The sequence below is a fragment of the Malus domestica genome, chromosome 15, assembly GCF_042453785.1.
Source record: "Malus domestica chromosome 15, GDT2T_hap1".
NCBI lineage: Eukaryota > Viridiplantae > Streptophyta > Magnoliopsida > Rosales > Rosaceae > Malus > Malus domestica.
Window position 1 is genome coordinate 27,273,934 of NC_091675.1, and position 21,923 is coordinate 27,295,856.

The following is a 21,923-nucleotide window of genomic DNA, read 5'->3' on the forward strand; positions in this document are numbered from 1 at the left end:
CATGAAGAACAAGGTTTTGTTATGAAATACTTTATATCGTCACTTTTTTTCGGAACTAAGTGATTCATAATTCCGCAGTGAGACTTGTATATTGGCAAAGAGTCATCATGTATGAAGATTTTTTAATCGGGTCAACGGTTCGATATTAATCACATTTGTATCGTTCCAACTTTTTTTTGGATAAATTGACAATTACATTACATCTTTGATGAGAGTATCTCAAATGATGCCAAGAGGTTCCTCATACCAAACTAGTTCATAACCAATAATCAAAGCATACTTAGCTAGTTTATGGGCAACACCATTACATTTCTTGAGAACATAGTTAACGCTATGATATTGTGCTTGCGAGGTCAATTGACGAGTATCCCCTGCCAGTATACCAATCGCAGACCAGTCCCAACTTAACCACTTGTATAACCCATAAGATGTTGGGTTTAATGAATTTTAGAATAAATTGATTGGCCAAGACCGATTTGTATACTAAATTATGCAAGATCAATTATGTGCGTGAGCAAGGCCTATGAAGCAAAGAAATGACCTTTTGAAAATGATACAAGGACAATTTAATTTATATCCTTCTAGACTTCAGAGGGTAAAGTTTATTTGTTTAGTATGATTTGCAATAATAAAATACATTAATGATCACAAAAATTTTAATTTGAAGATTGGCTTCGTACCATGAGAAGGCTAGCTCACGACATACAATGGTGGACCCATAATTTTAAATTCGAGGGGTCCTAATCTTAAAGGTAAAAAATTTATAGACAAAAACAATATTGAAAAGTTAAATGACAATACATTTCATTCATAAGTCATACTCAAAACAACATTACAAGCTACACAATCCTAATTAAGTCATCCATGATGCGGTTTCATGGTCTGAAAATATTCCATGATAGCTTCAATACCAACATAAAAAAAAACATCTTTCTCAATATAAACAACTAAAAATGTTACTCAACCATTGATCTCTCATTTTGTTGTGGAGTGGACAATTAGTATTTAGTAATAGGGAACTTTAACGAAAATATCTCGGTACTATTCATTTTAACGAAAAATCACATTTTTACACTAAAAAGTCAATCTTAGTACTATTCACTTTACCCTTTATTTTGTCCTTATCATTAAAACTCAAAATTTTCAAGTCATTTTCATTAGTTTTCCTTTACTAATATTCATAGTGAAAAAATGCTTTCTAAAGAGGTTGCAACTGATAAAACCAAAGTCAACCCAATAAGCAATATAATATGCAAATGTTTAATGCAACCCTTTCTCTGCCATTTTTTTTAGCAATATCACTAATCCCCGCAATTGAGAAAAATCGTTATCATAACTTATTAAATGAATATAAATATCAAATTGATCTTCAAGTGCCAATCTATCTCGATATGTGAAATCTTTAAGATACAACTGAGCAAGACGAAGTAGCTTTCTTTGTTACAAGTTACAAATGAACCATTCGAATTCAAACATGCCAAGCAATACGACACTCATTTTATCTTGAACGTGAACTACCCAAACTAATAGATGGTGATATTGGCTTTGGCTTGAAATTTGTTTTCCATAATTCTTATTGGGATGTGCTATTCACACATCCCATTTTACTTCTCACACACCCTTTGTTAATTTCTGTTCGTTGATATTCTTCAATTCATCCGATCCGACGGCCGAAAATTAGAGGGGTGTGTGAGAAGTAAAAAAGGGTGTGTGGACATCACACCCCTTCTTATTTCTACACCACACAATTAATTAAAACATAAAAACATATACCAATTAACCAATATACAAAAACTCCATCCATATTCCAATAAATTAAACGAGTTACAAACATAAAACATATTAATAATCATATCAATAACAGACTATATATATATATAATTTGGCCAAATCACCTTCGTTTTGGATTAAGTCATTTAAAAAAAGTCATTTCTTTTTTCGTGGTCGCCTTCTATGTGAAGATGCCGTTGCAGAGTTAGAACAAAGAGCCAGAGGCCCAGTCGTCGACCTCGAGAGGTCCCCAAAAAATTTCAAGCAAGGGTTTCAAGATCGCCAAAGGGTCATGGGGCTGCCTAAGGGGTGGTTTGGGAGTGAGGTGCTTAAAAAAAAAGCACCTATGAAAAAAAGCTGTGAGGGTTTTAGGTGTTTGGTAAACTAAAAAAAAAAGGGCTTATTTTGGAAGCTGCTGTGAGAATAAGCTGAAATTAAAGGAAAAAGCTGAAGCTGTTATTTGCAGCTTTGGAAAATTGGTTTTTTTTCAAAGCACACGGAGCTACAGTGCTCCTTTAATGAAAAGACCCACTATCAGACTTTTTTTCTTTCCAAAAGCACTTTTACAAAAAAATTTACCAAACACTCTGCTGATTTATTTCACAGCCGCTTATTCTCATAGCACAAACCACTTATTCTCATAGCAGTTTTTTTTCAAAGCACATCAATACCAAACCAGCCCTAAGTCTCTCTATAAATTCGCCACTAATGACATGGTCTTCGTTAATTTGGTAGTGAATAAAACAAATAAGAAAATTTTAATTGAGTGCAACATGAGGGTTAAATTTCCAATATTAAGAGGAGAAAGTTACTAAAAGAGTAGTTGGTGATAGTCTTTCTCTTTTTCTTGTACTCCACTGCCCAATTGAAGACTTGATGCATCGAGTCAACAAAGACTTTAAATTTCCACTACACTGTCAAATATTATGCATTCATAAAATCGAAAGTACGAGTTTTGAAATCCCTTCATTATAAATTCCTTTTATAATAGCACAACCGATCTAGTCAATATAACAATACTATGTTATGTCTGCGTACCACATAAAAGCAAAAGTATTAATTTAAATATTTCGGTTAGAAGGGTATTATTGTGAGAGTCCATCCATCATCCTTACTCATCACTGAGTCATTAGGCAATCAAAACTATTAATAAATCTACATAAATTGCTGTACCAAAATCCCATTTATTAAAATTTAAATGTGGAATTTAATCACATAATTTTAATGAGTAATGCTATTCACACACTATTTTTACTTATGAATATATTTTTCAATTTTCGATTGTTAGATTGAATAAATTAAAAAATATCAACGACAAAAAATTAACAAAATGTGTGAGAGATCAAATTAAATGTGTGAATAGCACTCATTTACACATTTTTTATTTTACTTTTTACACATTTGTGTCTTTAATTTATGCGATTTAATAGTCGAAAGTTGAAAAGAGTACGTAAGATGTAAAAAAAAATGTGTGATACCAAAAAGAATGAGAGAGAGAGAGAGAAGGGCGAAGGACTGGGCATCTGTCCTACTTTTTGTATTGGGCGATTTGATTGATGGCCATAAGGCCCTCCTTGGAATTCACCGTCTCCCACCACCACAACCTTCTCTGCCTCTTCCTTGCGCGCCCCCACCCTCCGTCGTCTCCTCTCTCCTTCTCCTCCCACTTCTTCCACCAGCTCCCGCCGCCTTTCGTCCGCTGCATAGCGTCCTCAGCGACTCCGCTCCCTCACCGCCATACGTCCTTTCACCGCCCCCCGAGGCCACTTCATCCTTATCACGAAACCCTGGCGCAGAAGATCTGTAAAGCGATTCGCCGCCCTGGCGCCCCCTCCAAGGCTAGGACTTACGCCGATGTCAACGTGATCCGACCCAAGGATTACTGGGACTACGAGTCCCTCACCGTCCAATGGGGGTAACGAACTGATGAAATTCTCTGTTTCTTGTTTGGATTGTGAGAAAGTGGAGGAAAATTTGGTTTAGGTTGGTGGGAAGGTTGAATTTTGAGGGATAAATGTTTTTGCTTTTCTGAATTAATTGGGATTATTGTACAGGGAGCAGGATGATTACGAGGTGGTGAAGAAGGTTGGGAGAGGAAAATACAGTGAGGTGTTTGAGGGGGTTCACTGTACCGATAACGAAAAATGTGTTATCAAGATTCTCAAACCTGTTAAAAAGAAGAAGGTGAGTTCTAAATTACATTCCTTTAACTTCTTATCTGTGTAACGAAACGATTGACATTTCATTGTTCTTATCAGTTGGGTAATTCTATTTGTTTGTTTCTGGTTATCATGTCTGCCTGGTTTATATTCATGTAATCGCGGATTATTTACTAGTATACAGCTAATGTTTTCATAGGATTAGTTACCTACAGTGGGAAGTTAGTATATTTTCTGTTCTTTCATTTGTTGGATAGCTAATGAATGAGGATAAGTATAGAGTGAAATTCTATCATGATGTTTTTCCTGAAGTTTTGTGCAACCTATTCACTGGAAAACCGAAAAAAGACTTTGATTTGGAGGTTTAACCAACCCCAAGAAACAATCTTGACTGCACCTGGCATATGAAGTAAAAGTTCTCTTCTGTACAAGAGCTTTGTATTGAATCACTACCGTGACACTTACCTTTCTGTTTGGTTGTAAATTCAGATTAAGAGGGAGATAAAAATATTGCAGAATCTTTGTGGAGGACCAAATATTGTGAAGTTGCTTGATATTGTCAGAGACCAGCAATCAAAGACCCCTAGTCTTATATTTGAATATGTGAATAATACAGATTTTAAAGTCCTTTATCCGACGCTCTCAGACTTTGACATACGATATTACATCTATGAACTTCTCAAGGTAAGCTTGCTGTTTTGGTTCTGCAATTTCTAAATGACGAGTTGTGAGACTTTAATTCCCTTAGAAGAAACATGAATTAGATGTCCATAATGATGTGAGGTTTAAACTGAGGTAATTGTTTACATTTGCAAGGTTTGAAAGGTCAGTTTCTTTTCAAGGCCTAAAAAAGATTGATTTCTTTCTCTTTGGGAGTGATGGGTTGGGACTGGTAACTTCACTGCATTTTTCTTCTGTGCAATTTTTGTTTCTCACTTTACACTAGAAATAAGTTTGGGTTGCAGTACAGATCTAGGATTTATTTGGCTGGCTGCTAGTTAGTTTATGTTCTTTTGGGGAATGGCCTAGGTACTTTGCTCACCTTTATGCATGTCCACCAGGGTTGGAAACAAGGTGGGATGGTCTAGCTTAGGCATCTCCGTTTCCATTCTCAATCCTCATCCCCACACTTGCCTTGTTTTTTTAAAGAATACAGAAATTCCCCACCCTGCCCTGCAATAATATTAACCCCTCCTCATTGCCACCGTTTCCTAAATTTTTTTTTTGGCTATTAGACAAATAAAAATGAAATACATTTTTACAACCCTAACATAATATAATACATTTTACACACAATACTTGAGTAACTATGTACATCATAAAATAGCAAAAGTTAAATATTGGAATTAGCATATGTGATTTGGAGTTTGCCATCCCTATCCTGCCCTGAATGTGAGGTGGGATTTACCACCCCACTTCAGTTGCTATTTATTCCCCCAAATCTGCGACATTAGGGCAGGTTTTCCCCTCTGGGGCCTTGGGTTCACGAGATTATAGTGATCCTTAATCTTCACCCACAAATTTGGTTGGAAGAAAATATTGACAAAGGTAGATGATCCCAATAAGCAAGGAGAAAGCATATTGTCTTCAAAGTGACTAACACTAAGAGTTTCAATGAAATTTACAAGATGGGGTATACCTTTCTGCTTGTGATTATGAGAGTATTGTAAGAGAATGCTGAACGGTTATAGTTTTACTACTTAGAAGTCATGGATTGAGCCCCCTATAGGACTCAGATACAGGCAGCATCCTTTTTGAATCTTCTTTCGTATCTTAAATGTTCTTTAGGTTGGATCTTTTTATTGGTGAACTTTAGGTTGGATCTTGAAATCTACTGTCCGTATACTAAAGTAGAAGTTCATTCAGATGCTTATTTCTCAATTATCCCAAGCATAAGGTTCTATTAATAGACACTGAAAGGTGGAACAATTCAACTCACAGGAGTTATGTAGGACAAAACCATTGAAAAAGAAGGAAGGGAAGATTCATCTCTTCATACTTGAGGCAATCGGGCCTTAATTCTATACAATCTTGAATTTAAAATTTGAGGTCTCTTATGATCTTTGTTAAATATTTTCAGTTTCTGGTTGAACCAACTGGTACCAAGGGCCAGGTTGTTGTTGATGCAGTTCTATGTTCTGTGCTTAATGCTCAAAGTGTGCACTTTCATTTTCTAGCTCAAAGGTAAAGTTCCTCGGCTTGTAAGATCCGCTAACTCGGTCTTCTATTGATCTCTTTGTAGGCTTTAGATTATTGCCACTCACAAGGTATTATGCATCGAGATGTGAAGCCCCATAATGTTATGATTGATCATGAGCAGCGTAAGCTTCGCCTTATAGATTGGGGCCTTGCCGAGTTTTATCATCCTGAGAAGGAATATAATGTTCGGGTTGCTTCAAGGTTATTTTCATTTGATATTCTACTTCACAAAACACATCAAGATTTGTCACATTCCATATATTGTTATCTGAAACTTCCATAACTTAATTTTATTGTGGGTTTACTATGTTTTAAACCTCGTGCCTTAGTGCCCTTATGGGCTTCATGTAATTTTGGATTGCAATTTGCAAAGGACCTGTTCAATTCCTTGTTTGGCTATGACAAGACATTGTATGCATACTTTAAATACAGATTACAGGAAATTGTAAATCATGGATCTCATGCTGAAAAACTAATGTGTTATAGTTCTTGAGATGCCTGAAGCATGTTGCACGCTGTAAATTTTGAAGCACGCGGTGATGTAAAGTTATATATGCTGAAATATAACCAGGAGTTGGACTATTATCAATAAGAGGCTAACCTGTTATTACCTTTCTTTTACAAAGGAGGGGTTGAAAGTTAACTGACTTGAGGTGGTATTTTGGATTAAGATGATGTGGTATGGTCTGAAGGGAAAATGTGTGACATTAGGGCAAAATCATACCTGCAATTTATTTGGGAAGTATTTGGGAACAGAGGAGCAATAGTAAAGAAGCAGACAGATGCACAATGAAGGGGACACTTTTTAGTTTCTATTTGCATTATATGTGCAACATTATGCTTTAAATTGAATTCTCATTAGCTACCTGCCGTTAGCATCAGGAGTCCTGTTTCATGTTTATGGTTTGACTACAACTCATAAATGTAAATGATCATGAGACACCTTTTTGCTTTAAATTTGGTTTATCCAAATTTCTTTAAATTTGTCTTACTCTTTCCCCATCCACATTTGGTTGCAGGTATTTCAAAGGTCCTGAACTTCTTGTTGATTTACAAGATTATGATTATTCTTTAGACTTGTGGAGTCTCGGTTGTATGTTAGCTGGAATGGTGAGCATTCCCATCTATTCTGTTCTATTAACTACTAAGCACCCCTATAGATATCAGATACTCCTGCACTGACTATGGTTATGCTCAAGGTTCTAAACAGCACTAGGCAGTTTTTTTTTAATTGTAATTAAGTTTATTATATAATATATAAATAGATGTCTACTTATACTTAAAAGAATACATAATTGTATTGGGATACATAAATTGCAAAATAGAATGACATATAAATCATAATGTACTAGAACATATTGAAAACATTGGGAACAAGGATATAATGAGTGTTCAAACAAGTATCCAACAAGTCTCTTACAATCTATTGAAAAAATAAAATGCAAATGGAAGTTATCTATTTTCTGTCTATGTGAGAGTTGCGACCTAGACGATCAAGGCGGCCTTTCTTTTTTAAACGTCGTGGCGGTGGCCAACTGCCTAGCTCCTAGGCGGGGATTTTAGAACACTGGTTATGCTGGTATTTTGGCCTGGAAATATCAAGTGTTGTGTAATCTTGGTTATCCCCATCCAGCCCAGAATCATCCCCTGATAAAATGATTGTGCATTTGCTAGGGATGATGAAATATCAGAAATAGGTTTTGTGTCCCAAAATGAGTATTGAGATGGGAAGGATGGAACTTTTTTTTCTTCTTCTTAGTTATCCATGGACAGTGATCTTGATCTGCTTGCCTACTTATCCATGGGTGACAGATGGCAAGGAGGTTCAAAATTTGATACCGTGTCAAAGTATGTGATACTCTCTTCTGATGCTTATTCTTGAGCCTTGTGCTGTACAGATATTTCGTAAGGAGCCATTCTTCTATGGGCATGATAACTATGACCAGCTAGTCAAAATAGCAAAGGTATTCATTCTTATAAGAAAGTTTTCTGTCGCTTCCTGTTGTATTTATTATACTGAAAAACAATTAATCATATGCTTTACTCTGTTAAAAAGATTTTTATGTTGTGTATGGTTTGGAGTATATTCAATTCATATAACAAATGTGTGTCTGTGCGTGCTTTATCATAATTTAGTGTTGTTTTCAAAAGAAGAAAGAGCAATTGAAATCTGACGTCTTGGAATTTTCTACTGCAACAGGTACTTGGGACAGATGAATTAAACGCTTATCTACACAAGTACCGCATAGAATTAGACCCACACCTTGCAGCTCTAGTTGGGAGGTAGGTGTTCTCTCATAATTTGTTTCTTATTCCTCTGTTACCTGCTATGCTGACTTTTTTTTCCTTAAAAAACTTTCTGATGCAGGCATAGCAGGAAACCATGGACAAAATTCATTAATGTTGATAATCAGCACTTAGCAGTTCCTGAGGTAAATTCCTGTCATTGTCTTTAATACTACTTGCAATGAGTTTTCCTTAGTCTAAATTTCTTCTGGTGTCATTTTCTGTAGGCGCTTGACTTTGTAGACAAGTTGTTGCACTATGATCACCAGGAAAGACCAACTGCAAAAGAAGCAATGGTAAAATCCTAGTTCTTCCTCAACCCAGACTATTCAAAGCACGACCCTAAGTAGGGTCTAGCGCTGCTTGGTCCCTGCCCGATAGGGTCCACAATCAGTAAACTTGTAGATTTGGACTGGCTGTTTCTACTCCTTACAGAGAGTCAGAAGCCCATATTTGTTTATACTTCCAGTTCAACTTGTTACACTTTCACTTCTTCCTCATATGAGAGATGGTAGGAACTGAAGCTTTAGCGTTTCCTTCACATTAATGGACAGAATCATTTCAGAGGTACTACTACTTTCCAATGACAAGCAATTACCAAACAAATAGAAATTTTTATGAAGCTTTTATCTTTTTTCTTTTGGTAGCCATTGTTTACAGCAAAGGGTTAGACTTCAGCTCACTGTCAAACTAACCATATAATACCAACTAATCTGTGAATGACGAATGAGTAGAATGCTAGTATTATATGGTTATTTTGACATTGAGATGAAAGGTATAACCTTTTGGTGTTTGTGTGGCTAACAGAACAGGTTTATATCTTTTCCTCCAACCAAAAGAGAAACATAATTTGTACTGGTTTCGTAATTGCTTGTCATTTGAAAGTAGCATCACTCGTTGAGATGATTTTCCTTTCCATTACTGGGCATAAACAATAAGCATTACAGTTGTGTCCATCTACCAAGCATGTGAGGAAAAAGTAATGGTGTACCAAATTGGAGTGGATGTTCATATCAATAGGATGCTCATTACTGGGAAAGAACATCAGGGCTTTTCAAGGAGGCATGCTTTGAACAGTCTTAATCCCTGTAACATGGGCACCATGCTCATTGTGTGGTAATGACAAAATAACCTTTTTTACGTGATGCAGGCCCATCCTTATTTCTACCCGATTAGAAATGCAGAAAGCAGCCGGACTCGCACCCAGTAAATTGAGTTCTGATGCTTGTCGAATCATGCTGTGTGTCGCACTCGGTTGGATCCTCCCTCTGTAATCTTACCTCAGTTTTTATTGTGGTGGTTGAGTTCAGATGCAGGGTTTGCAAGCGTTTGCGTTGTTATAAGACTTCTTTCTTGTTGGTTCATTTTGACCGTAATACTTGAATTTCGATTTATTAGATTTTTGCGGGACTTGCTTGTTGACCTTGTCATGTGTGGCTCAAACTTGTGTATGCATTTGTAATCTGATTTCCGGCTGGATTGTGTAATTTGATTTACTCCATTCCTCTTCAATCAATGAAAAGATGTTCATTGTGATGATCATTCGTACATGCTGTAACTGTATCAATGAAAAGGAAATTAGAAAGTCTGTGTACCTGCAACTTGGAAGAAGCAAATTAATTCATTACGTAGGCAAATGGCTATTTTTCTTTCGATTGTGCAACATAATGGTCATCCTTGTCATTTGGGGAAACCGCTTCCGTAAAAAACTTGTTGACCTCTATTTATACATACATATCTGTATACATTGCAATCAGTTCTGCTTGCACATGCATTCTTATGTACAGTTGTTAACTGGGAATCGTTTTATCTAGAACCATAAAGTACGTGTATTCGGTATAATGTTGCCCTATATATACATGAAGAGAGAAACTAATATTGTAGTCCAATTTAATTTGCACATCTATGGTAGGTTCAATGGTCATTCTATACTCAACATCATGTATTATAGTCAACTTCTTCATATATAGTAGTTTATATGATCTGTCCAATTTAATTATATACGTGTAATATGCTTCGAGATATTAATATATTGTAGAGTTTTTGGCCTTTATATTCTTGATTAAATATAGGGACGTTTTAATATAGACGCATCGTTTTTAAATGTCATGGACTAAACTTCTATTCATTTTGCAAATTTGATTAAACATTGGCCCACAGTTCTGGTACTTTAATTTTATTTAATTTTATTTCATTAGAAGTTTGTTCACATTAGCATTCCCCGTTTTCCTCCTATTTTTATGCATCTCTTATTATGATGATTTAAGATTTTTTTATTTTTTATTAAAATATTTATTTTAGTAAATTAAATAGAATGCAACAAAACTCGTTGTTAGGTACGTTTAGTTATATCGGTACGTTTGATTATAATGGTACATTTAGTTACTTGGTACATTTGAATTTTTGGTACATTTGGCTTCTTGGTACATTTGAATTTTTGGTACATTTAATTTTTGGTACATTTGAATTTTTGATACGTTTGTTTTCAAAACATAAGTTTTATTACTTTTGTCCTAATAATGAGGAATTACTTTAATTATTATTTTTTTTATAGAAAGAGTAGTTAACAATGTAAAAGTTTAATTACTGTAATTAGTTATTTTTTTTATAGAAAGAGTCATTAACCAATAGACAATAGTTTTTTGTTAATTCAAAATTATATGATTTATCATTATTATTTAGCATTATTTACAATAATAAGGATTTATCTCCGATCAACTAAAAGTTGTTCCAGAGACTTATCAATCAAAAAACAAGACTACCTAGATCATTGTGTATGAATCAAACATATTTTTAAACATTCCAAAAAGATGAATATTCATTTCAATATAGTTTATAATTGGGTACGTTTTAATTCAGGGTTGGTACGTTTTCATTTAATGTTGGTACGTGTCCATTTGGCATGGGTGTACATTTAGATTTGAAAAGTTTAAATTTTTAGGCTTAAATATAGTTGAAATTATTTAAAATATATAGCAGATATTTAAATCTAAATTAATTTCAATTGATCTGAAGTAGTTCAAGTCTGAGTATCTTAATTAAATGTTTCAAAATCTTAATCAAAAACTCAAAAAGCATAATGTTTAGTCTACAAAAGTCTAAAATGAGGCATCTAATTCTAATTTTCTTGAATATAATAATAACTTAGATCTAATAGTAAAAAATTTCAGAATATAAGAGACTCTAAAAAGTAATAAGTTAGACCTTGATTGGTTTTTATTTTTAACTAAAATCTAATCATTTAAAAGCTTAACATATTTGATAATCCAAAGCACCATCGAAAATCCCTTCCTATTAATTCTATAGACATTTTGGTTAAACTTGAAAAAGAAAGGGAAAAAATAAATAGAGGGAGATTATTATTGATCCTGAAAAGACAAAAATCCCTCTAATATTCTACACTAAGTAATAGAAAGTGAAAGGACATCATCATATGTCTAATCCAAATTTAGATTGAGGGGCATTTGTAAAAACTCGTCTCGAAAATTATGGAACGGAAGGGTATTTTCATAAATTTTCACTTTGGACCAGATATTTTGAAATGAGATTGCTTTTGGTCTTAATTGGTGTGCCCAAGGGGCTCACCCTCAATTTTGTCCCCCGGGCCCAAATCCATCATCTCTCTCTCTCTTCCCTCACAACTCTATCTCTCACAACTCTCTCATCTCTCTCCCTCATTCTCGACCCTTTCATCTCTTTCTCAAAAACCAACCCTCTTAGAGGGTTTTCACTAAAACAACAACACACAACAACAACCTAGACTACACCACAACCTTCCCTCATTGTCCCTACGAGTTCTTGAACCAAGAAAATAGAAGAAAAACCATTAAAAAACTCACCCCAAGCTGCATTGTTCAAGGAACTTCTTCGCCGATTTCTCGCCATTTCCGACGAAGGTAAGCCTCGAAATTGGTCCCTATCATTGTAGATCATGTCTAGGTTCACTGTTAGTAAGTTTTTGGATGGTTTTGGTGGTGTAGGAACTCAGAAAAGCTCAAGGAAAGTAAATGTGCAAATATGGAAATTTCCAAGCTGTGGTCGTTTGGCCATCTATCAGGCCATTTTCCGGCAAACTCTGGCCACCACTCGGTCCCCACTTCATATGAATCTCTTCTCCATATTCCTAACTACATTTTAACTTTTGAATAACTTGATTTGATTGAGTAACGAAGAAGTTATGGGCGTTTGAAGTGGTGTCCAGAAATCGGCCAATTCATTGGCCTAAAAACAGGTCAACTCGACCCAAGTCCTTTGAACCCAACCTAAAACCCACATGCCTTTAGCCCAACCCATCACCCTTGTGACCCAAACCCATGGGCCTTGTAACTCGGCTCTAACCCGGGCCCAACCTTTAAACGTATTAACCTTTTAACCTAAAGCTCAACCCACTTAAACCTAACCCTAACCCAAGTCCAAACCCTAAGCCCTAAACCTGGTGACCTGACCCGTTTGACTAACCTGGTTTGACCTGTTGACTTTGGTCAACACTGACCATTGACTTTGACCGTTGAACATTGACCAGTCAACGTTGACTTTTGGGTTTACTTTTTCGGGTCTTGTCTGGGACCCGTCCTAGGCTAATTTCAGTGTCCTGAATCTGTTTTTATGTCCGTTTTTCCAAATTCAATCATTTGAATATAGTTTTATTAATTGGATCTTTTACGTGCTGAGGTACGAATATTAGCGACGATTCCGTCATTCCTATTTCGTACGGCTCTTCAACGACGGACTACCTGTGAGTGGACCATTTCTAAAATGCATGTTTTAATAGTTGAAATGCATACATGAAAAACATGGTTTAATGGTTACGTTTTATGAGTAAATTATATTTACATTTTATGATTATCATGCTTTATTAAGAATATTTTGGAATACCATACTTTATCGAACTATTGTTCTTTATAGTATATATGATGGATGACTATATACTATTTATAAACATATTTTTACACTTCTTTATAGTATATATGATAGATGACTATATACTATGAAGATGTTTTTGAGATATATGTACTTATGTTGGAAAGATTATATTCAATGTTTTGTGCGTATGTAGTGGTCACTGTTTTGGCTTTGGGCCGAGGGAGATATATGTAGATGGCTTTCGGCCGAAAGATATATGCACTGGCTTCGGACCGAGAAATATAGTACCTACAGGTGATTTGATACCACTAGTTAGCACATTATATATGAGATATGTTTTATAAAGGTTTTATGGCATGCTAGGGTTTTCGAAAAACCTACTACATATTATGCTATTGAGTTTTCATAAAACTTTGGGGGTTAGTATGTTGATAACTGTTTCAGTATTTTATATATATATATATATATATATATATATATATCAACTTGATCCACTCATTTTTGTCTTGCACCCCCTTAGGACTTAGAATCGAGGCGTATAATCCCGGCGTCAAGGCACTCTCGCATTGGTATCTTCGAGTCATCTCAATGTATGACTCACTCATTTGTTCATTCAATTTTATATTATTTCTTTTTAGTGTTCTAGATTAGTTGTATGCTCTGAACACGTTCCTCAATTGCATAACATTATATTTATTATTTCTCATGCATCTTAACATGGCTTTGTCACATTCGGGTGTTGGCCAACACATGTCTACCTTGGTGTTTGGGAGAATATCAGGGTTGGGCGTGTCAATTTGGTATTAGAGCATGGTTGTTCAGAGCATACTTAGGACCTTCTGTTACTTTAGTAGTGTGTCGGTCATGACATCATTTGGATATCACGACTTTCGAATTTGTTGTCTTTTCACGGTTGTGCAACCCTTACACTGCATGAATAGTCACATCTTATGGAAGAAGAATAAACTCTTGTCGAGATTGTAACTCATCGGTGACAAGTTGGATTGTTAGACGACTTTCAACATAGGATGATACTCTGGAGCATGCGTTCCCTGGGAATTGCGGGCAGAGTCGGATCTACATAGAAGTTTTGGGAAACGAAAAATCTTCGTGGTATGAGTTGGTTAAGACCAACAGGAGACCCAAAACGATGATGCCACTCTATGACATACATTCCTTAGGAATGGCGGGCAGAGTCATATCTACGGTGAAATGGAAAAATTTAAGTGGTTTAACTTTGGAGATCCAAATTGGTGATGTACATTGTGACATGTGTTCCCTTGGAATAGCGAGCAGAGTCATACATATATGGAAATTGCTCGAAACATTTGAAGTGCATGTTGGAGAAAGCAAGTAAGTGCTAGTTGTTACGAAGCTTAGTTAATGGTGGTTTGGTGGGATCGAATCAGTGTCCTCGGACTTGTTCCCGCTAAGGAAATTCATGTGGATCTTTAGAATAAGTCCTCAATGATTGTTCTATCGTTAGCATTCTCGCTTACTCCAATCACGAGGTCAAGTTCGCTAAACCTTGATTGTCAATTGTACAATAAATTCTTCGAGCGTTGTTTTCATTTAGATTAAATAGTTTTCTTGGGAGACTTCTCGATACAAGACGTTATTCTCATCAATTTCCAAAAAGGGGTTGCGACCAATGGAAATTGAAATTCCTCATAAGAGTTGTGAAGTACGAATTATCCTTGGACTTGTTTTGACCCTCAAATTCTTGAGTGTTCTTTTAGCCTTCTCGACCTGGTTTCTCACTTAATCAGTAAGGAATTCACGAAGGATCGACTCGGCTGAAGTGTACACCCAATTCATATCGATTCAGACAAGAATGTTAGGAGCATAATCTTTTGACAAGCTTACCAGAGTTCTACATGGGTGTGAGGTTTGAGCCGTCTTTTAGTAAGAGATTGATGAAGGTTGTAGTGCAGGTAGTCAGCGAACTGCATCACCAATCACTATCTTCACGCAAAAATGAATTGTCAATTCTCATTATCTTACTACAATTCATAAACATCATATCGTACTCTAGTAGTTCTTTTCCAACGATATGTGTTCGTCTCAACGCATCTTTCCACTGCTTCACTCCAGGACCTTTTTGTTCGTGAGTACGTGGATGTCAAGACACTTCTAGCAGATCTATTTAGTGTGCTATGGAATGGTACAACAACGCGGTCGAGGTGAGAATCAGACGATCTTTGCACACTCTCACGTGCGGGGAAAATGGTATTTTGGCATCGTTGGGAACTTCTCACTTACATATCGAGACAACAATGTGTTGTCAATATTGCAGGCTGCAGACTGTGATATTGATAGCTTATTTGTTGGGTTCGTTAAGCAAGTGGGCAAGTAGACCCATCTACGGTAAATGTTACAGAGTAGTCATTGTTAGGGCTCGACCTAAAGACAACTTTTCTCGTAGTACGTGACGTTACGTATGCTTGGGTGATACCCACTTTTATTTTCAGTTTTGGTTTTCAATACAAGTATTTTGAATTACCTTATATTACATATATCTTTTCGAAGTTACAAATGTTTGGTTGAGTCTTTTCCGTCTTCAGTTTTAAGTTCAGCAGGAGTTTTCGACCTTTATGTTATTACATATCTATTTTGACGTTATCGTATTCTACGTTCTTACTTTTGACCCTATGCTATTATACATTTTTGACTTTATATCTTTACAAAGTATGTTTATACTTTTACACGGATAGGGGAAGAAGGTATGAGCCTGGAGACATGAAAGATGGATTCATTGCAACCCGATCGTGATGGTGTGGCATCTTCCCATTTATGCAACCGCTCTGACTTGATTTCTTCATTACATATATTTTCTTCTACCTATCTTCGAGTATTTTTGTATTGTAAGTTATTTCAAATTTCGGGATGAAATTTTCTTAATGGGGGTAGATTGTAACAAACCATCCGGAAATTACGGAACATAACGGTATTTTCGTAAATTTTCACTTTGGGCTAGATATTTTGAAATGGGATTGCTTTTGGTTATAATTGGTGTGCCCAAGGGGCCCACCCTTGATTTTGTCCCCCAGGCGCAAATCCCTCATCTCTCTCTTTTCCCTCACAACTTTCTCTCTTTCTTTCACAACTCTCTCATCTCTCTCCTTTACTCTTGGCCCTCTCATTTATCTCTAAAAAACCAACCCTCATAGAGGGTTTTCACTAAAACAACAACAACCTAGACTACACCACAACCTTTCCTCATTGTCCCTACGAGTTATTGGACCAAGAAAATAGAAGAAAAACCATTCGAAAACTCACCCTTGAGCTGCATTGTTCAAGGAACTTCTCCGACGATTTCTCGCCATTTTTTAGGAAGGTAAGCCTCAAAATTGGTCCCTATAATTGTAGATCATGTCTAGGTTCACGATTAGTATGTTTTTGGGCTGTTTTGGTGGTGTAGGAACTCGGAAAAGCTCAAGGAAAGCAATGTGAAAATCTGGAAATTTCCAGGCCGTGGTCATTTGGCCATCTTTCAAGCCATTTTCCGGCCAACTCTGGCCACCACTTAGTCCTAGGAGTGGGCAAACGGTTCCTGAACCCTCGGGGCGGGCCAGTTCTTTGCGGTTTAGGGTGGGTACGGGGCGGTTCCAAAATTTAAAAATACAAAATGGGGCGGGCCGGGCCGGGCCGATTTCTTAAAAATAACAGGGTGGGCCGGTTCCAAAAATTAGAAAAAACGGGCCCTCGACCCGGACCGTTCATTGCATTTGTAATCTGCCCTTTATTATTACCCATTTACAAACTCTTTCTTGTTCTCACTCTTAGGCCCAATTCACATTCAAGCCCTCACCCTCTCTCTATCCCGAGTTGCCACTCAACTCTCCCCTCACCCTCTTTCTCTTATTCTCACTCTCATACCTCAATCTCGATGTTATCCCTCTTGATCTCGGACCCCAGTCTTAATATTTGATTCTCAATCTCCTCCCTATTGATCTCTCTCTCTCTTCCACAGTCTCTCTCTTTCCCACCATCTCTCCAAACGCCTCAGTCTCTGATAATGCACCTGCGCCAGTTTTTGCTCATTTCTGAACCGGAGATCGCCCGACGAGAGCTCGATTGAGAGGTTTCAGATGCAGTGGAACGAGCGGAGGATCTGGGAGGTCGAATTCTGAGAGCGGGTCTAGGTTGGGTAGGGCTTGGTCGAGACAAGGTCCAGGAGCGATTTGAGGATGGATTTGAGGAAGGCGACGAGGAGAACCGAGTCTGTGTGGGGATGACGCGGTTGACGGTTGGGATGAGCGAGTCTGTGTGGGGGACAGCGAGTCCAGGACCGTTTGACGCGGTCGACGGTTGGGATGAGACGAGGTCCATTGTGCTTCCAGTTTTGTGTTTGTGCTAAATCTGCACTGGATTGGTGATTGGATGTGATCTGTGCAAAACATGTGCAAATGTTGAATTGAATCTGTGCAAATGTTGAATTGAATCTGTGCAAAACTGTGCAAATGTTGAATTTGCGCAAAACTGCAAATGTTACGGTTTTTTATATTTTTATTTTTATAATATATATAACAGAAAAAAACCTAGGACCCGTGGACCCGCCCGAATCAGCCCGTTTCAATCGGACCGGATTAGGTCCGATTTCTATATTACAAATTGCTATCCCCGGCCCGGCTTGGCTCGTTTCCTATTCACACAGGTCAGGTCCGGTCCCTCAAAAAATGGGCCTGGCCCGACTCGTGCCCACCCCTACTTAGTCCCTACTTGGTATGAATCTCTTCTCCACATTCCTAACTACATTTTGGCTTTTAAATAACTTGATTTGGTTAAGTAACGAAGAAGTTATGGGCGTTTGAAGTGGTGCCCAGAAACCGGCCAATTCATTGGCTTGAAAACTGGTCAACCCGACCCAAGTCCTTTAAACCTAGCCCAAAACCCACGGGACTCCAGTCCAACCTGTGACCCTTATGACCTAAACCCATTGGCCTTGTAACTCGGCCCTAACCCGGGCCCAACCTTTAAACCTATTAACCTTTTAACCTAAAGCCTAACCCATCTAAACCTAACCCTAATCCAAGTCCAAACCCTAAGCCCTAAACCCGATGACTCGACCCATTTGACTGACTCGGTCTGACCCGTTGACTTCGGTTAATGCTGACCATTGACTTTGACCGTTGACCGGTCAACATTGACTTTGGGTTGACTTTTTTTCGGGTTTTGTTCAGGACCCCTTCTAGGCTAATTTCGACGTCCGTTTTCCCAAATTCAATTGTTTGAATATAGTTTTATTAATTGGACCCTTTATGTGCTTAGGTGCGAATATTAGCGGTGATTTCATCATTCCTATTTTGTATGGCTCTTCGACGACGGAATATCTGTGAGTGGAACCCTTCTACAATGTATGCTTTAATGGATGAAATGCATACATGAAAAACATGATTTAATGGTTACGTTTTATGAAACATTTTATGAGTAAATTAGATTTACACTTTATGATTATCATGCTTTACTGAGAATATTCTGGAATACCATACTTTATCGAATTATTGTTCTTCGTAGTATATATGATGGATGACTATATACTATTTATGAACATATTTTCACACTTCTTTATAGTATATATGATGGATGACTATATACTATGAAGATGTTTTTGAGATATATGTACTTATGTTGGAAATATTATATTCAATGTTTTGTGCGTATCTAGTGGTCATTGTTCTGGCTTTAGGCTGAGGGAGATATATGTAGATGGCTTTGGGCCAAGGGAGATATATGTAGATGGCTTTGGGCCGAAAGAGATATATGTAGATGGCATCGTGCCGAGAGATATATGCACTAGCTTCAGACCGAGAAATATAGTACCTATGGGCGATTTGATACCACTAGTTAGCACATTATATACGAGATATGTTTTATGAAGGTTTTTGGAAAACCTACTACATATTATGCTATTGAGTTTTCATAAAACTTTGGGGGTTAGTATGTTGATAATTGTTTCAGTATTATATATATATATATCAACTTGGTCCACTCATGTTTTTTTAGCGCCCTCTCAGGACTTAAAATCGAGGCGTATAATCCCGGTGTCAAGGCACTTTGACATCGGCATCTTCGAGTCCTCTCGGTGTAGGACCCACTTCTTTGTGCATTCAATTTTATATTATTTCTTTTTAGTGTTCTAGATTAGTTGTATGCTCTGAACACGTTCCTCAATTTCATAACATTATATTTATTATTCCTCATGCATCCTAACATGGCTTCGTTACCTTCGGATGTCGGCCATCACGTGCCTACCCTGGTGTTTGGGGACGTGTCAGCAGCCATGGTATCCCTAGTCTCCTTTGTTTGATGGGTCCTTAGTCCTTTTTCCAAGAATTTCCCACCAAATTAGGATTAGAAAAGTAGAAGCGTTGATTTTTGGGGTCCTCTCCCTTCTGTTTCTAGGGTTTTGGGGTCTTCCAACCTTCCCATAAATCCACCAGTTTAAAGGATTTGTCCCAAATTAATGTTTTCCATAGGATATATTTGTTCCTCTTTCAGAGTTACTGTTTCCCAATCTACAACAAAATAATTAAAATTAAAATGACTACATGAAACCTCAAATGGGGTGTATAATACCCACCTTGACTGAGCGTATGAGGAATGGGGGGATAAAGCAAAAAACCTAATAATTGAAGACAAGGTTAATATATAGAACTTAAGCTTAACTATGCTTATGAAACATTTGGCAGATAATCCTATATTGGGAACTGGTATAGAGGGGACCACACACCATTACAACGCATAATTCTCATACTATTTTTGACAACATATATATTTTTTAGGGATAATTTGATTGCGGTCCTTAATCCTTAACATTATTTGATTAAAACCTTAATAATATTCAAAGTTTGATCAAGGTCCATTGACTTTGTACACCTCATTATATTACTATTAATATTTATATTTTTATAGTTTTGACATTAATTGTTTGATATTTTATGAGATTTATAATCATATAAATTTAAAATCCCTTATTATAATACTATTAGAAACGGTTACAATAAAAAAATTCAAACATTTTAATTGAATAAATGGATAAAAACTATGTAAAAATAAGAAATAATAAATGACAAAAGAATGTATCCATAGTGTTAAAAAAATTGGTACATTTCACATATAACAAAGTGGTACATTAATAAAGAAGAATGGGTACATTATAAATAAATTAGGGTACAAATAAAAAATAAAAAATTATGAGTACAAATGAATTTTAAAAAAGGGAAAATTAGGTTTACATCATTCTTTTTGTTACTCCATTGATTAAAATCCTATTTATTTTTAATTTTTGATCAAGGTCATTGGGTATTAATAACATCATTAATTATTTGAATAATAAAATATTTTTATTTTTAAATATATTCCTTTATTGTTAAAAATGTTACAATTAGTATATTTATATTTATGGTTAAATTTTTTATCATATATTTTTATTTTTAGTTACCAATTTTTAATTTGCAAATATTTTTTAATTTGTACCAATTTTCTTTTCATTTTTAATTTGTACCCATATATTAGTTTCTTTTTGTGCCCATATTTTTTAAAGTTTTATTTGTGTTTGTACCCATGTGTATACCATTACGTGACATTGTATATTTAATCAATGATAGAAAAATTACATATGGTATATTTATGATTTATGCCTAAACTTTGTATCATAAATTTATATTTTTAGTTTGTACCCACTTTTAATTTGCAACATTTTTTTTTAAATTTGTAGTATTTTCTTTTTAGTTTTATTTTGTACCCATTTATTAATTTCTTTTAGCATCTATATTTTTAAAAATTCATTTGTACTCATAATTTTTAATTTTTAATTTGTACCCTAATTTATTTATAATGTACCCATTCTTCTTTATTAATGTACCACTTTGTTATATGTGAAATGTACCAATTTTTTTAACACTATGGATACATTCTTTTGCCATTTATTATTTCTTATTTTTACATAGTTTTTATCCATTTATTCAATTAAAATGTTTGAATTTTTTTATTGTAACCGTTTCTAATAGTATTATAATGAGGGATTTTAAATTTATAGGATTATAAATCTCATAAAATATCAAACAATTAATGTCAAAACTATAAAAATATAAATATTAATAGTAATATAATGAGGTGTACAAAGTCAAGGGACCTTGATCAAACTTTGAATACTATTAAGGTTTTAATCAAATAATGTTAAGGATTAGGGACCGCAATCAAATTATCCCTATTTCACAGTGCACAACATTATTAAGGCATAAAGCAATACACCAAACCAATTTCAAAAGACGAAGAACAGCATTTTTTTTTAATTTTCAATTTGAATTAGGTCGAAGTATGAAGACTGCCAAGTTGGAACTACAAGGCAATGTCTCCAATTTTCTGTTCAAATATATTTCGTATCTTATAATTACGAATCATATAAAGAAATATAATAAGGGTCCAAGTGAAATATTATTTAAACTCATTTCTTGGGGCAATGCAATTTTCCATTATAATAAGTTACGTAATTGTTTCGTTGGCATTACCGTGCAAAAGGTCAATATGATTGGTTGGAAATCCACATAAAATTTCACAAATAATGTCTTAAAAAAATTCCATCATTTGGTGTAAAATATGCTAGTTAAAATACGAGTTATTGTTCTTTGGGGTAAAATATGT

The 21,923-nt window shown here is 35.7% G+C and overlaps 1 protein-coding gene across 1 annotated transcript; it reads left to right on the forward strand.

The window, feature by feature from the left end:
• Positions 1 to 3,214: 3,214 nt before the first annotated feature.
• On the forward strand, positions 3,215 to 9,956 carry LOC103431621 (casein kinase II subunit alpha). Its single transcript, XM_008369788.4, has 10 exons — positions 3,215 to 3,685; positions 3,825 to 3,954; positions 4,419 to 4,613; positions 6,172 to 6,329; positions 7,148 to 7,238; positions 8,027 to 8,092; positions 8,329 to 8,411; positions 8,497 to 8,560; positions 8,642 to 8,710; positions 9,565 to 9,956. Exons 1-10 carry the CDS (start codon positions 3,327 to 3,329, stop codon positions 9,622 to 9,624), a joined length of 1,275 nt encoding a protein of 424 aa, XP_008368010.3. The 5' UTR covers positions 3,215 to 3,326; the 3' UTR covers positions 9,625 to 9,956.
• Positions 9,957 to 21,923: the final 11,967 nt, after the last annotated feature.